This window comes from Oenanthe melanoleuca, chromosome Z (assembly GCF_029582105.1).
Source record: "Oenanthe melanoleuca isolate GR-GAL-2019-014 chromosome Z, OMel1.0, whole genome shotgun sequence".
NCBI lineage: Eukaryota > Metazoa > Chordata > Aves > Passeriformes > Muscicapidae > Oenanthe > Oenanthe melanoleuca.
The window spans coordinates 65815990-65833678 of NC_079362.1; the positions used below are offsets into that span (position 1 = coordinate 65815990).

The 17689-nt window shown below is 46.2% G+C and overlaps 1 protein-coding gene across 1 annotated transcript; it reads right to left on the minus strand.

The window, feature by feature from the left end:
* Positions 1 to 6631: 6631 nt before the first annotated feature.
* Positions 6632 to 11860, minus strand: RXFP3 (relaxin family peptide receptor 3). The gene has a single exon (XM_056513668.1). It carries the CDS (start codon positions 11771 to 11773, stop codon positions 10439 to 10441), a length of 1335 nt encoding a protein of 444 aa, XP_056369643.1. The 5' UTR covers positions 11774 to 11860; the 3' UTR covers positions 6632 to 10438.
* Between the last annotated feature and the right edge of the window lie 5829 nt (positions 11861 to 17689).

Consider the following 17689-nt stretch of genomic DNA (forward strand, 5'->3'; position numbering starts at 1 on the left):
CCCAGCAGGGTCATCCCAGCACATGGCACAGGGTTGTGTCCAGAGAGTTCTTGGATGCCTCCTGTGAAGGAGACCCCACACCACCTCAGTCACCTATCCTGGAGGCTGAACAAGCACAGCTCCCTCAGCCTTTCCTCATAACAGAGATTGCTCCTGTGCCTTAATCATCCTTTACCCATCCTCTGAACCCTCTCAATGTGAGATGTCCTGTGACAGCCAGCCCTCCTCCCTCCCACGCTCACAAAAATAGTCATGGTCGAACAAAACAAGGCAGGAGACAAGTCTGCCACCTTCTCTTCATGGCACTTCCCTTTTTCTTTCTCTTATGAACATCTGCCACTTACTCCCCTTTAACCAGCAGGCATGTGACGCAAGCAAACCCTTAAAGGAACTTCTGTTTCTCTTGTTTAGAGGACTTGAAGTCTTAGTAATGTCACAAGTATTCTGATTTGCTTTTTCCAGTGTTCATTCTGTGTTTCATAGTATTCTCATTAAGTTTCTTTGACTTGCTTGAAAACAAGCAACTCAGGTGGCTTGTGGCAGATAAACATTTTTTTTTTCCAGAAAGGCTATACAAATCAGGATGAATCATAGATGTCTGTGCCTAGGGAGAACTCACAGCTTTCTCATTGGTACCTATGAATCACTACCAGTCCCTGCAGGATGTCAAGAGATAGTGTAAGTGAATGTGACAATGGTGACATTTGATATTTTTGAACTGTAGAAGGATTGGGTGGAAATATCTGATGTAAAATGTCTTTAAATGATTTTTGGAATGATAAAGCTATAAAAAATGAGCTATAAACCAAAATTTTCCCCTCCAAGTTTCCAGCATTCGTTTCCATTCTCTAGCTGCTCCATTTTGTTTATTTAAGAGGCAAATGTTCAAGGTCACTTGTTTAGGACTAAACTGTGAAAAGTGATTTTATGGGCCTTGATGTGATGCATCCACGAGTGCTGAGGGAGCTGGCAGACATCATAGCCAGGGGGCTCATGATCATCTTTGAAAGGACATGGAGATGAGGAGAGGTGCCTGGGGATGGGAAGAAAGCATATGTCATCCTGCTCTTCAAAACAGGCAGGAAGGAGGACACAGGGAACTGGAGCCAGTCAGTCTAGCCTCAATCCTTGGAGGGGCAGAGGCCTCTTCAGGATGCTCACCAATGACACAAAGCTGGGAGGGGTGGCTGGTACCCAGAGGGCTCTGCAGCCCTTCAGAGGGACATTGACAGGCTGGAGAGAGGGGCAGAGATTGTCTGAAGCTCAGCAAAGGCAAGAGCAGTGCCCTGCAGCTGGGGAGGAACAAGCCCTGGCACTGGTACAGGCTGGGGCTGACATGCTGGAAAGCAGAAGGACAAGGAGCTGGGGGTCCTGCTGGACAAGGAGCTGTCCATGAGCCAGCAGTGCCCCTGTGGCCGGGAGGGCCGACGGTGTCCTGGGATAGGACAAGAGACAGTGGGCAGAAACTGATGCACAGGAGGTTCCACTTGAATATGAAGAATTTCTTTCCTTTGAGAGCGATGCAGCACTGGAACAGCTTTCCCAGAGACACCGTGGTATCCCCTCACCGGAGTTATTCAAGAACCTTTTGGATAAAATCCTGTGCCTTCTGTCCTAGGATAACCATGCTTGAGCAGGAAGGCTGGAACAGGTGACCACTGTGATCCCTCCTACCTGACCCCTTCTGTGATTCTGTTGCCTTTTATGATGGTCGGTTTCATGCATTGATCATACAGATACACAAGATGAGTTAAGCAGTTGCATTCCCTAACTTTAAAAAAAAAAAAAATTTGAATTAATTTAATTGGAAATGAACATTTTGCCTCCCATGTATTAGTAATTTATCTGTATATTAAGGACAGTAACTTCACATCATGCAGCGCCATCAAACTGGAAGTTGTTCCCGTGGGTAAAGCATCTGCAGCAGCAGCAGGAAAACAGAAGTCAGTGCTTTCCACTCTGGATTGGGCAGTGGACTGAGATGGGCAAGCGGTGTGTTTGCAGGGAGAGAGCCGCGCTCGGTCCCTGGATCACCGCGGGCGGTCGGGCCGGGATCATCCCCAAAGCTGCGCCCGCTCCAAGGGGAGCCGCGGCTCGGCTGCCCCCTGGCGGTGAGTGCGAGCACTGCGCCCGCCGGGGCTGAGCGGCGGGCCCGGCACAGCCCGGAACGGCCCGGAACGGCCCGGAACGGCCCTGAACAGCCCGGAACAGCTCTGAACAGCCCTGAACAGCTCTGAACAGCTCGGAACAGCTCGGAACAGCTCGGAACAGCTCGGAACAGCCCGGAACAGTCCGGAATAGCCCGGAACGGCCCTGAACGGCCCTGAACAGCCCTGAACAGCTCTGAACAGCCCTGAACAGCTCTGAACAGCTCTGAACAGCCCTGAACAGCTCGGAACAGCCCGGCACAGCCCGGAACAGCTCTGAACACCTCTGAACACCTCTGAACAGCTCGGAACAGCCCGGAACAGCCCGGAACGGCCCTGAGCAGCTCTGAACAGCTCGGAACAGCCCAGAACAGCCCGGCACAGCCCGGAACGGCCCTGAACAGCTCTGAGCAGCTCTGAACAGCTCGGAACAGCCCGGAACAGCCCGGAACAGCTCTGAACAGCTCTGAACAGCTCGGAACAGCCCGGAACAGCTCGGAACAGCCCGGAACAGCCCAGAACAGCTCGGAACAGCCCGGCACAGCCTGGAACAGCTCTGAACAGCTCTGAACAGCTCTGAACAGCCTTGAACAGCTCGGAACAGCCCTGAACAGCCCGGCACAGCCCGGAACAGCCCTGAACGGCCCTGAACAGCTCGGAACAACTCGGAACAGCTCGGAACAGCCCTGAATAGCTCGGAACAGCCCTGAACAGCTCTGAACAGCTCTGAACAGCCCGAAACAGCTCGGAACAGCCTGGATCAGCTCGGAACAGCCCTGAACAGCCCGGAACAGCCCTGAACAGCCCGGCACAGCCCGGAACAGCCCTGAACAGCCCGGCACAGCTCGGAACAGCCTGGCACAGCACAGCCCGGAACAGCCCGGCTCAGCCAAGCACAGCCGGGAACAGCCCAGAACAGCCCGGCACAGCCCAGCCCACTATGGCCCGGAACAGCCCAGCACAGCCGAGCCCACCATGGCCCGGAACAGCCCAGCACAGCCCAGAACAGCCCGGCACAGCCCAGCTTGGCATATCCTGGCACATCCCGGCACAGCCCGGCTCAGCACAGCCCAGCACAGTCTGTCACAGCCCAGCCCGGCACAGCCCGGTATGGCCCAGCCCGGCCCAGCCCAGCCCAGCCCAGCCCATCTCGGCCCAGCCATCTCCGCAGTTTCCTCATCAGTGCTGCTGCCGTCCGGTTCTCTCTGTTCTGTGCTTAGCCCAGGAAAGCTGTTCGTTGCCAGATGTCGCCAGGTTGCCTCATGCATTGCAGACCCTGCCTCTGGGCATGCGGTGGTAGGAGCCCCCATGGACACGTTTGGCACTGAACTCCTGGCAGAATCTGTCCTTGGAAACCTCCAGTGCTGCAGCCAAGGGTCAATCCTGTATTGCGCGTTCCCCGCTCGTTTGGCAGACGTGTTTTTGCTGCATTGGCTCACAGCAGGTAATGTGCATCAGGACACGGGGACACTTGCACAGAGCAAGGCAGCACCACAGTCTTGGACACCTCTGTTTTCAGGGCGCCTTAGATTACAAATGTGACAAACAGTGGATTTGTGGAGTCCAAGGAGTGACAAGAGGGAAAGGAAAAGTTTCTGACAGAGATGCCCTTTGCTGAAGTCTGGGAGTTTACATTGGGTAAACTATGTAAATTTACTCAGTGTAAATGTATATATTTGGCAGACCACTACATAAGTGCAAATGTATCTCAAATGATTTGGGGCTTTTTCAATATTCAGATCTGATTTTTTAAAGAAAATAAATTAAATTAATGTCATTTTGCAATGCAATTTGCAAGTTATTCGGTTTCCATGGATTTGAGGGCTGAGGCACTTCTTTCTTTAATAAGTGCTGCAGTTCCAACAAAAATCCCTATCCCAACAAGTAGGCCTTTAGGAAATACATACCAGTTATTATTAGATTGCCATAACATTGTGAAACATGAAAATAAAACGTCTTTTGGAACTATGTTTCTCTCTGAGAGAAAGATGACACCTTATCAAAGGGTGGTGTTCTTTTCTGGAGAGGGATTTTGAATTTTAGAATATTTTCCTTGAAATTACTTTATATCAAGTGTGCTCAAAATTCAAGATTTCAGTTAACATCTCTGAAAATGTAATCCCAGTTCTGAAATGTAAACCAGTTTCTTCCTCTCCCTGTTTATGATCTACTGTGCAAAGTGAGCAGTTATTTACTACTGCTGTAGGATCTCTTTTACCTTCAGTTCAGGAGCTCTTGGTTTGCCCCTTATATCCATCACTGGATTGACCTATAAAGGGACTGGATTTCAGCAGGAAGTGATTTTTGGTGGGCAAGAGGAGTACTATATTTCCTCTGAGCCCCTTCCACCATTTCAGCAGGAATTAAAAGCAATTAAAATATTTTTAAAAATTGTTTAATAGGTGATTAGAAATACATAGTAATAAATGATTTGAGGGCATAAAATTTTTAAAGGTTTTTCAGAATAAACATCAAGCAAGACAGACATTAGTGCTAATTCTTCTGCATTGGAACAAAGACATATCCAGAGCAATCTGGATCACACTAAAGCACAGAATCGTCGGGGCTGCCTCTGTAGGTGACCCAATCCAAGTCCCCTGCTCATCACAGGGTTGCTAAAGTGGTACAGTCAGTGTAAAGCCAGATTCTGAGCATCTCCAAACTTGGAAACTCTATAGTCTCTCCAGGCAACCTGTTCCAGTGCTTGACCACACCATTTGACAGAGTTTTTCTTTCTCCTTAAATTTAAACGATGGAATTCCAGTTTGTGCCTATTGCCTCTCATTCAACACTGAGAAGAGTCTGGTTTCATCTTCTTTAATCCCCACCCACATTAGATATTTACACACATTGATAAAGCCTTCACAGGTCCAGGTGGACCACCTCCAGCTCTGTCAGCCTCCCCTCACATGGCAAATGCTCCAAGTCTTCCATCCTATTGCAGCCCCCCTGGTAAATAATCCAGAACTGGGTGACCTGCCCAGGACTGGACACAGCATTCCAGATGTGTCTCACAGGCTGAAGGAAGGGAAGGAGCCCCTGCCCATGGAGCCCAGGATGCTGCTGGCCTTGGCTGCACGGGCCCACTGCTGGCTCATGTTCACCTTCTCCCAGCTCCTCTCCTTCCCAGTCTGTTGGACTCCAGCTCGTGCTGGTGCAGGGAGTGCAGGAATTTGCATTTCCTTTTGTCCAGATGCCTGGGGTTCCTGTAGCCCATTTCTCCAGCCCATTAGGGACCCTTTGAATGGTGGCACAATCCCTGGTGTGGGAGCCACCCTTCCAGATAAAGATGTGCTGATCAGACTTTTCACAAGTACAGACACAAGTAATTTTCCACAAGATTCCAGTTTTATCCAGTGTGAAGTTCAGCTGAGTGAAAGGGGAAGGGTTCATTTATGCTTTTAGAAGTCAGTGTTGAACAGTTAATTTGATCATTGTACAACTGACCATACTCATTTAGCTGATCTGAAGGAATAAACACAAGTCCTTGGAGAAACAGTATCGCATTGTCCCAAGAAATGGGTGAGTAAGGGAGAGAGCTGGGATCTCGGTAGAACACCTTTGATTTGTTATTTCCTACACTGAATAGTAATCACTCCTGTCTAGCCAGGAAGTTCATGTTTCCCAGAAATGGTTAACTAAAGAAACTGCTTCTGTCTGTAGCTGATCTTTTGGCCCAATTTTCTCAGCTGTTCTGTGAGTCTATATTTTACAGTTAATATTTTGGGAAGGACTCTGAGGCTGTGCAAACACAGGCAGAGAAATCTGCTGATGTATATTATCAGCTACTTTTAGCACATGAATGAGTTAACTGGCTACTCACAGCACCAACTGCTACTGGGATTGTACCTAGAGGAGATTCTTTTAACTGCTCTTATCATGATAAAAAGATATTTTCAGTAACCCCTTTTAAATGGAAAAATAAGAATTCTCTTTTGAGAAATAACCCTCACTAAAAAACCAGAAGATCCAAGCTCTCAATCTAATGAACTTGAGCTGCACCACACCCATATCTCTTCCTGCTCCAGCTCAGGGATACAAATTAGATCAGAGCTTCTCTGCACGCACTCAATTGAATAATCAATTTTAGGGCAGACAGTCGTGAACAGGAATGAAGAGGACTGGACTTTTTTTACTTCTAAAGTGAGTGCCAGAATAACTCACTGAGAAACAGCATTTCCACTGAAGAGGCATTTCAAAGAGAAACCTGGAAATGCAATTGGAGGTTGTTATTGCATTAAGATCTTGGTCAGTTATTTAAAGGGCTTAGATACTTAAACATCCCTAAGGAATCTGTGTCTTTGCCTGATGAGAATATCCGGTTTTTAAGGGTTCTCTCTGTCACTAGATGTCAGCCTGCACCTTCAGGTACCTACCCTTCCATAACCAAGTGCACCTCTCTAACAGCACCCCACCAGAAATCTGTAACAGGAGACCAAGCATGAAAATCTTGTCAAGAATTCAGTAAGTATTGTTTTGCATCCTTCAGCAATGTTTATTTTAATACATGAAAAGGTGATTGTTACAAACAAAAGCATGAACATTTGTAGGAAACAGCATTTTTAAGTGCATTGTACTCATGAAACCCCAGGATACTCTGTAGGATTTGTTGTTGAGCTGGAATGATCCTCTGCTGAGGCCACACACCCTATTCACACAGAACAACTGCATCTTCTGCCAAGACCCAGGCTCACACAGAGCACAGATTTCATGCTGTTAGCTGGGACTCACGGCACAGGTGAAGCAAAATTTCTCTCTGCTCAGGTGTTGCTAGAGCAGTGCCCTTTGACTGTGCTGGACACACACTGACCTGCACAGCGTGGCTGCTGGTCTGGCCTAAATCAACATCTGGCCAAGTGTGGATGAGTTGTGCCTCTTCCAAACAGCAGGTCCATGACACACTTATACCTGGTGGATCAGTGGCTTGTGAGAGAGCTGCCCACAGATTTCATTGTCCAGTCCCTACACACTCTCAGGGTATTTTCATGTTTGGGTGATGTGCCAAATGAGAGGTTTTTGTCTCTAGTGATCAGACACCTGGGGTTTCTCTGAGAGTGGTACATTGGCACTCTGGGCTAACTATGCATTGTTCTGAACACCACCTGTTTTACTGTGCTGTTTTCCTGGCACTAAACTATGTCTACATCGACATCCACAAAAGCACACAGGTTTTGCCATGCTGAGCACCACAGAGGCTTTCAGGCAGCTTGCTATCTACTGAAATTCATAGTTACACTCTAGACACTTGGACAGCTGTTTATTTAAAGCACAAGAACAGTTAAACATCAGATAAGAAAAAAAATTTCCAGCAATTTAAGCAAGAAATTATGCTGTTCAAAAGCAAACACTGAGATTCCTCCCATATCCTTAATTTAGATACTTGCTCCTGGCCTACAGAAACACAATTATATCTCTCTGGACTTAAAAGCTCATGGTATCCTTTTCTCATACAACTGTGCAACTTTCTTCACGTGCAACACAGATATTAGGGCTTTCTCCCAGAACAAAAATGTAGTTTTTTGCAAATCTTTTAGCACATTAATCTGCTTTACCTGCAGGTCTAGAAAGACCTCAGGCTCCTGGATAGCGTAGTGGAACTTCAATTGAACCAGAACCTGGGAGCAAGTCAACCACTATTCTTGGGAAGGGGAGACCCAGAACACACATCTGGATCCAATTTTTATTCTGTATTAGCAGTGAATCTCTCCACAATTCCTCTTTGGAGATTACACACTAACCACTGTGCTGCCAAGCAGAGTTCGAGGGCTTTTGCTGCCCTTGTGATGCAGCAACAGCGAGCTACTCTGGCAACAGGGAACTGTTTCAAGCCAGAGAATATGAGCACATTCACAAAGTAGCCCAGAGATTTAACCATTCCCCTGGGATGTGGAAAAGGGGAAGCTAAATCTCTCAGGCTGTGGGGGATAGCTGTGCTCACTAATTTAGCATTTCACAAGGGAAGGGGAAGGAGCACAATCCGCACGTACATTGAAGCTGGGACAGAAGCAGCACATCCAGGCACAGATTCAAAGGGATGGGGGGAATGAGTCGAGTTCACAGCAGCTTCTGACTTAGTGTGGCCTGGCACAGGGTCTTCTGTGTTGGGATGCAGAGTTGCCTTCCTCACAGGATACACACTGTGGCCAGTCCCAACAAAGATATCCCCATAAAGCACAGAAATAAGTGCTACAGAGTTAAGCAGATTTAGGCATGCTTAGGAACAGATTTCTAGGCACAAAAATTTTACTAGAAAAAACTTAAATACCTACAGACTTCACCGGTCAACCAAGTCAGGATTTAGGAGGTTAGAGAGGCAGTTGTACAGTACTTAGATGCTCAAGTTCTTCTGTTCTTCGGAGTCCTTATATCTTTGTAAGCACACCCATCAGCCGCCAGCTTACTTCTGCTGTTCTTCTTTAGACAACTTGTACATCGACACCTTCCCCGTTACCAAATGCCCAAGGCTGGAGAAATCTTTTCTGCCCTGAAAAAAAAGATAACCTCTCCTTGCAAGTAGCAGAACCAGCTGCTTTCAGACCAAACACTAATTTAGCAGCAGGAGTTACCATCACGTACAGTACACCTAACAAAGTCTGAAAAGTGTAATTGCCACCATATACAGAAATAACAAGTTTGCTCCATGTCAGTACTCAGAGGTGACAAACAACCCTCTGCATAAATGCCTTTTTAGCAGAACCAGGCATATGTTGGAGTTAGACTGCAAGGAAAGGGGTTGGAAATAGAAAACAGTTTTGAAAATTGTATTTAAATAATAATCTTATAAGTGGTACTAGGGATTAATGAACTTGTGTTCTGAAAACAAAACCAAAAAATGTTGCATTTTTCTATCATTTAAAACAAATACTTTAATCTTTTGATTTCAAATTTTTTCCCTCATAATTAAAAAAAATAATTTAAGAAGTAGATAAATATCCTTATCATAAAAACTTTCACAGCTTAAAAATACACTTTTCTTATCCCCCTAAAAGTTTGATTCAGATAAACCTCCAATTATTTCCCAGGTATTTCTCTGGAACAGAAGCTGGTAAAGGCCAATCCCTGACATTCTCTAGGCTACATACATACTGCAGGCCTAGGGCTGCTCAGACCAAAGGAACTTCTCTTCACTGAAACACTGGCAAGCGTCAGTGCAAACCCTCAGCAGAACTAAAGCCTTTGTGCTTGATTTTAAGTGAACCCAGAAGAATCCCAGAGCAAGTGATTTTAAGTGGCTAGGATTGTTTCTTTTTCCCCTTAATTTTTGGTCTTTGTAAAAATTTTTAATTTTATTTACAGTTGTGCTGATTTCCTGAAGTGAAATATGAACAGTCTGAAGTGCAGAAAGAATTAAGCCTGCAACCTCAGTGCCCTGGGAGAGATGCTATCTTGCTACACATGGTCTGGGGCTGTGAGGTTTCCTTTCCCCTCAGTGGGCTGGAGAGAGGCTGGAGAACAGTATTAGGGGGCTCACACCCTCCCTCCAAACCCAGGCTAAGGAACACCCCATGAAACTGCAAATTCTGTCCTTGGGTTTTGCCTTGGCTGTCTGGGTTGCTCTATACCCTGGCAGCAGCTGAGGGGATGGGGGTAGCTAGAAAAGCAGATCCTGCACTGATCTGGAAGGGAGCACAGTGTTCCTTGTCCCCACTCTTTCCTAAGTCCCTAAAAGAGGGGAAAGGCACCAAGCCTGAACAAGCAGGAGCTTTGTTCCCACTTGTCCTGGCTGCTCCCCTCAGGGCAGGTTTGAAATAGAAGAGAGACTGTCTGATCCCCGTGCCCAGGGGAGCCCAGGGAGCAGTGACCAGCCAGTCTTGGTTTACAGGGTCCTGCAGCAGGGAGAGAGCAGCTCAGCTCCCTCTCCCTGCCACAGACAAACACACAGGATGAGAGGGCTGCTTGCAACTCCAGCTTCAGGGGACGTGCTTGAGGCCTTCCAGCATCAGTCCACCCCAACCAGCCCCTCACCTCCCCGTAATGCATTGCACATCCTACATCCTCCCTGGCTGGAGTCCCATCACCCTCATTAGTTCTTGCTCCCAGCACAGAAACAAGCACTAAAGACATCTCATAGAGACATCCTACCACTACCTCCTCCTAGTCCTGTTCTCCAGCTCAGGGTGCACCTTTCAGACAACGTCCATCTAGTGTCTCTGAGGGCAGACAAAACTGCAAAAGAGCATCTCTCACTAAGAAGTCCTCCTTTACTCATCCCTCCTCCCCTTGTCCTGACCAGGCATTCAATATCCCCAGGCCACATCTGGCACTGTCCCACCCCCCAGACCCCCTGCCATCTAGCAGTGCTGCTCCATGGAGCTGGCAGGCAGCAGGTCGTAGCGGCTGCTGTACATCACCACGCCGGGAGGGTAATAGGCCACCTCTGCCTGTACGGCTGCAGCCCGGGGAGCAGCAGGGGCAGGGTGGACAGGCATCACGGCATGCAGGGCCTGCTCCTCCTTCTCAGGCTTGGTGGTGTCAGTGAAAGGGCGCATGGTGGTGAGGGAAGGTGAGGTGATCTTCCAGAGGAGGTTCTTCAGTGCCTTGCGGAACTCCCTGCGCATGAGGCAGTAGAGAACGGGATTGAGGCAGCTGTTGGAGTGTGCCAGGCACACGCTGATGGGGAAAAGGTACACTTGGGAGAGAAAATACTCATTACTGAAGTGCACCACGTTGAGTTTGATGAGTATCCCCCACGTTGTAAGTGCTTGGTTAGGCAGCCAGCACAAGAAGAAAGACAGTACCACGATGGACACTGACCTAGTGACCTTGGAGCGGCGCTTGATGCTGGGGCCGCTGCAGGTGCCCACGTGCTTGTCACTGATGAAACGCACCAGGAGCAAGTAGCAGAGACTAATGATGACCAGCGGCACCACGAAGCCCAGCAGCACCTTCTGGATGTGGTACAGACCCAGCCAGAATTGCGGATTGCTGCCTCGGCCCTCTGGGAACTTGACAAGACAGAGAACATCGTCAAAGACAGTGGCAGTGGTGGAAAAAATGGCATGGGGCAGGGAAGCCAGGATAGCTGACAGCCAGATGAGTGCACAAAGCCACTTGGCAGAGCAGCAGCCCCCCACTGGGTCTCCCCGACGCTGATTCTTCAGAGCTGAAGCCACAGAGCGGTATCGAGCCACACTCATGGCAGTGAGAAAGAATACACTGGCATACATATTCATTGCTGTCACATAGGAGACGATCTTACACATTGCCTTGCCAAAGAGCCAGTTGAAGTCCAGCGCGTTCTCCACTGCCCAGAATGGCAAGGTCAGCACAAACTGGAAGTCAGTCACTGCCAGGCTGGTCACAAAGAGGTTGATGGAGGATTTCCTCCAGCCTTGCTTGCTTTTCATCAGGTAGAGCACCAGCAGGTTGCCCACCAGCCCCAGGGCACACACCACGGAGTACACCAGTGAGATGACAATCCTCACCACATCAGAACTGTCCCCCTGCATCCCGTCGGCTCGCTCCAGGTTGATGGTCTTCAAGAACTGCAGGAAGGACACGTTGCTACCGTTGTCCATCTGAGCGCTCTCCAGGAAACCCAGCGGCGTGTCCCAGGACTCCCTGTCCGCTCCTTCCTTTATGCCAGCGGCTGGCGAGCAGGCACCGCGCTCGCAGGGCTCGCCCATCCCATGCTAGAGTGAGAGACGGGTCCGCAGGAGCTTTTTCCCCGAGGCTGACGGGCGGCGGGCTGCGGGGCCGGCGCGTTGCCGGAGCGCGGTGGTGCCGCTGGCTCCGCGCCGCGCTTTTATGCGCGCCGGCGGGGCGGGGCATGCGCGGTGCGCGCGGAGCTCTCCCGGGTGCTGAGGACGGCCCCGCTGCCCCCGCGGACCGCCCCCGTTCTGTTCCGTTCCGTTCCGTTCCGTCCTGTCCCGGCCCTTCCCGCCCACTCCCGTCCCGTTCCATCCCGTCCCGCCCCGATCCATCCCGTCCCGTCCCGCACACCTGGCCGGGAACTGCACGTGTGAGTTAACCGGGCGTTCCCGCGGGCTCAGTGCGGCAAGCGCCCGGCCAGAGGCGATGCTCTCGCCCTCTCCCCCCGTTCCCCGGTGTCATGCTGCCTCCCCCGATATGATCCCCCTCTCCCCCGATGTGATCCCCACTCTCTCGATGTGATCCCCACTCCCCGATGTGATCTCCTCTCCCCGATGTGATCCCCTCTCCCCGATGTGATATCCATTCTCTCGATGTGATCTCGTCTCCCCGATGTGATCCCCACTCCCCGATGTGATCTCCACTCTCTCGATGTGATTCCCACTCTCCCGATGCGATCCCCACTCCCCGATGTGATCTCCTCTCCCCGATGTGATCCCCACAATCCCGATACGATTCCTTCCCCGATGTGCTCCCCGCCGACCAGCTTTCACAGAACCTTTCCCCTCCTGCGTGGGGACGAGTTTTGGGGATGTCGCACCTTCGCCGAGCCGCCGGGTGATCCGCAAACCACCCGCGCTTTCGCGCTTGAAAACCTCGGCACCGAGCCGGACCGCGCTCCGAACGGACGCGCCTCCTGCTCTTGGGACTTCGGGAGACGGTGTCTGTGCCTCATTTTGAAGCGAACGGCAGAGAAGGAAGCAGTAAAGGCCGGCTCTCGGCGCAGCGCCTGGGCGAAGGCGGGAGCGGGCAGAGGGATCCCGCCCGCAGGGGGCCCCCCTGTCTTGCGCGGGGCCCGAAAATCGCTTCCCCACCAAGCTCGCCGCGGAAACAGAGAGCAACCGATGGGAATAGGAGTGAGGCTTTCCTTCTTCTGCTCCGATTTTAAATAAATCAAGACAACTGCGCATTTTGAAAACCAAATAGATTCCGAATACAGCTAAGTAAAGCACCGTGAATCAGCCATCTGGGGGAGATTTACGGAACATTTAACAAGTGTATTATTTCTCCATTGATTTATCTCACTGAACTTCCTGCAAAAACATAGTCGTGTGTGCTATTTGTTATCAGCAGTCCACTCATCACTTTGATTTGTATCTGCAGGGACCCTGTAAAAATATCAGCCAGATCATGCTATGGGAGAGTTACAGGGGAACAAGACTAATTATAAGTTTTATACATCATTCATATTGCTTATAATGAGGGTGCAATTTACTGGAATTAACAATGCAAGGCTCTGGGAAGGTTTAGTCTGCTGATTACTTGTTATAATAAATAGCTTGGTACTAGAATCACCAAAAAAAAAGAAAAAAAGAAAAGAAAAAGAAAAAAAGAAAAAGAAAAAAAGAAAAAAGAAAAAAAGAAAAGAAAAAGAAAAAAAGAAAAAAGAAAAAAGAAAAAAGAAAAGAAAAAGAAAAAAAGAAAAAAGAAAAAAGAAAAAAGAAAAGAAAAAGAAAAAAGAAAAAAGAAAAAAGAAAAAAGAAAAGAAAAAGAAAAAAAGAAAAAAGAAAAAAGAAAAAAGAAAAGAAAAAGAAAAAATAAAAAAGAAAAGAAAAAGAAAAAAGAAAAAGAAAAAAAGAAAATAGAAGAAAAAAGAAAAAAGAAAAAAGAAAAAAGAAAAAAGAAAAAAGAAAAAAGAAAAAAGAAAAAAGAAAAAAGAAAAAAAAAAAAAAAGAAAAAAGAAAAAAGAAAAAAGGAAAAATATAGACCACATCAGCCCTCCAAAAATGGACCCCTGACATTTTTTCCTGTCATGGTTTAATCCCAGCCAGCAGCCAAGGCCCAGGCAGCCACTCACTCACACCCCCACCAGTGGGACTGGGAGAGAATTGGAAAGGTAAAAGCTGGAAAACTCGAGGGTTGAGGTAAAGAGTTTCATGGGGAAAGCAGAAGTCACACATGCAAGCAAAACAAAACAAGGAGTTAATTCATCACTTCCTATGGGCAGGCAGGAGTTCAGCCATCTCCAGGAGAGCAGTGTCCATCACATCTAAGTGTCACCTGGGAAGACAAATGTCATCATGCCAAACATGCCCCTTTCCCTCTTTTTCCCTCCTCTTTATATCCTGAACATGATATTACATGGTCTGGACAGTGGCCTTTGGTCAGTTGTGGGCACCTCTCCTGGCTGTGTCTCCTTCCACTGTGCCAAGCAGCCCCAGGTTCCCTGCCAGCCTGGCAGTCTGAGAAGCACATAAAGCCTTGGCTCTGTGTAAGCTCTGCTCAGCAGTAACTAAAACATCTCTGTGTTATCATCAATGTGTTCAGTGTAAACCCAAAACATAGCTCCTTACCAGCCTCTTCGAAGAAAATTAACTTCACCCCAACCAAATCCAGCACATCTTCACAATTCTTCTGAATCATGGATTTTTTCCTAGGTTTCCATACCTCTTAATCACTAACTAGGGTTGCATCTGAGTGGCATTTTCTATACACAGCATTGAGTTCATCTCTCAGCCTGCTGAATGGCAACAGTTTTTCAAATTCTTTCAACCAGAGGAAATCATCCTTGCAGTGCAATTTAACAACTCCATTAGTCCCATCAGTGTTGCACAGTAAAACAGTACATGCAGAAGACAAAGCCATTGATCCCTTAAAACCAGCAGTAGAACCATCATATAAACAAGCAACATGGGAATGCTGAGTTTCAACTAGAACTGCAGAGAATTGTAAACAGTGCAGAGGGTGAGGTGCCCCCCAGCCCACAGCAGCAATGACTGCCTTAGCACTAGAGTCAGCACTTACCCAAAACCAAGGTTAGCAAAATATTCAAAATAAGCAAATTCTTGTTCAGTTTTCCCTCTCCACTTAGCTCTGCTACTATTAGCCCCCAAGGAAAAAACAATATGTAATCGAGCCATGCAGAGACTATGACAGGTACCCTTGGTAACTTATTAGTGCGATTGATAGTGCAGAAGTGGATTTTTTCTAGATTGAATTCTGACCTATTCTCATCATACTGCTATCTTCACATCTAATTTTAAATATGTCACTGGAAAAATTGCAGCAAACATGTCTTGCCTAGAGTAATTTCTACTACTATTTCTGCTGTTTGGCACATCTTTTGACATATTGATGAGACCGAACAGGAATAATGATTCAGAAAGCAGATGAGGAGGGAAATAATGTCCAACCTAATCCTGCTTTTTCTGTTATTCATCCAGAGAAAGCAACGAGTGTGAACTGAGGTACCTCCTGGGAACACTGGTAGTGGACTTTGAACTCAAGTCTGCAAGTGTGAAATGGTTGTCCAAGATTTTTGCTCATGTTTTGATCCCCAGAGAAATTCCTTTTTACTCTTGGGTGGTTTTTCTTTCTCTTGTCATTCTTCATTTCAGAGTAGTTTTAGAGGGAAGTAAGGGAACTTGCAACACCTAGATAAATAATAAAAGAAATATTTGCTGAATAATTTATTTAACACACTGCCAGAACACTGCCATAGCTGAAAAAATGTTTTAAAAGCCATCAGTTGCTTTCAAAAAGTATTGCAAAACTCATCAGATACAGTCACAAGGGTTATTGCTCTGGAAGACATTGTCATCTGTTTGCTCCCTGTTCACTCCACACATGCTGCCAAAGCCATGTTGCTAACGTGTAACCTTCCAGGGTCTTCTTTTTATCCAAGTGTCAGTGTAATTCGTGTTACTTACCCAAACTTTCTGAAAACTCTAATAAACTTGACAGGCAGCAGCTTCCATTATGCACTGTGGTGAAAATGGTGAATAAATGGCTGATTTGTGTATTTTGTTAATCTCAATACATCAGCCAGAGGCTTTTTTGCATATACATAAGTACTTTGCTAGAATAATCCACGGGGCTGAGATTGCTAGTTTGCCTGTAGGCAGCATCAATCAGTACAGTAGAGTTAAAAAGGCTTTCACTAGTTCAGACCACCAACAGAAACTGCCCATTATTTTAGACTATATTGTGTCAGTGTCCTGCAAGTGTTTCTCAATTAGCATTAAAAAAATATATTTTAGTTAAATATGCCAAATAAACATTTGCTGAAAATGATAATTTTTCTACAATTTACCCCAAAGAATTCCTATAATTTTTCACTCCCTTCACAGACCTCATACACAAACAAAAGATTTATTATAATTACAACAGTGGCTGAACCAGCTGTATGCTCCTCTGAAATATTTTGGCAATGGAGATGGTGCTCTGTTTTCAATATGAAAGACATTTTTGTAGCTTAAAGCAGATTTTTAAAATATTGAATATATTGCTAAATACAGAAACATGACACTATTTCTCAGGGTATTTTTGTAACAGTAAGAGATTTAAATTTTTTTTTCTTATTTGACACACTGAAGCAAAAATAGTAATAACAAATCTCTAGAACAGATTTTATTAAAAAGATTTACTAGTGTCTGTTGCTTAAATGGGCTTTACATTATTTAAATGTTGCATTCATTAAATTGAATTCCCTTTTATAAATAATTCATTTTATGCCATCTTCTCTCAAAAAAAAATTCTGGACCAGGAGAAGGAAGCTAGAAAATAGGAAAGAGATATTTCACATTTGTTTAGCTTTTCAGTTCTAATTTCTGGAACTGATATGGCCTCACTTTGGTTTTTTTAAGAGCTCAGGGCTACAATCTCATCCTTCTGACCAAATTCAGACACTAACTGTTAACAGTTACATTTTCAACTGGATTTTACAGCCCTACCTTCTCCATCCTGAGAGTGAACTTGGTGTGACTCGATGTATGTCCAACATGGGAAGATTTTCATGGCAATTCTTCTCTTAAAAGTGTAGTTGGAAATGGATACAGGCTTTCATTACAAAATCTCAGATAACACAATGGTCATACCACAATTGATGGACCACAGACATACCCTCCAGAAAGTATTATTTGGACACAGAAAGAGGTTTCAATAAAACCAAAACAAAACTCCCCAAAATACCCCAAAACCAAACAAATAACCACCCAAAAAACTTTGAGTAAGTTCATCATCCTCTCATCATTTGCTTTCAAGGCAGACTACTGAGAATATATTTTTCAGGCACTAAATTTCATAAAAAGATAATTTGAAGTGACCTGTTACTCCAAAAACATGCTTTCATTTGGTTAATATGGATAGTGTGACCAATGAGCTTATAAACTCACATAGTGCAAGCATGAAATTATAATTCTGTGAATTAGCTCACCAGATATAAAAAACAATGCATGTTTGAAGACTGACTAGAAATCTGAGTGTGAGCACACAAAAAAGCTTCATGTAAAAGAATCACTGACTACTTCAGAGTTTGTTTCATTCTCTTACTTAAATATGCCCACAGACTTACCAGAAGAGGAATGTCAGCAAATATATATAATTTTTTTGCAAGAGTAACTTACTGAAGTCCCAAAAATCTGTAAAGACTATAATGAAATGGAAGTTGAGAGATCCAACAATGTCTCTGGCTCAATTACCAATAGTTAGCTGTGTTAAGAGGCTGCATGTCTAATGAGAAACATGGAATAAGACTAAGAGAAAAAAAAAACAAAACATAAATTTTTAAAAATGTACCCACAAACTTCTGTATAAATCTGGCAGAGAAATAATACATCAACAGTGGCAATTACCCAGCAAACTTCTTCAGGTCCTTGGAATTCAGAGTCATCCTCTTTCATTTAATCTCCCTGCCAATAGTCACAGTACCACAGAATCACAGAACAGTCTAA

Coding starts and splice junctions, on each gene's coding strand:
- RXFP3 (XM_056513668.1), bottom strand. CDS start 11,773: ATGGGCGAGCCCTGCGAGCGCGGTGCCTGCTCGCCAGCCGCTGGCATA.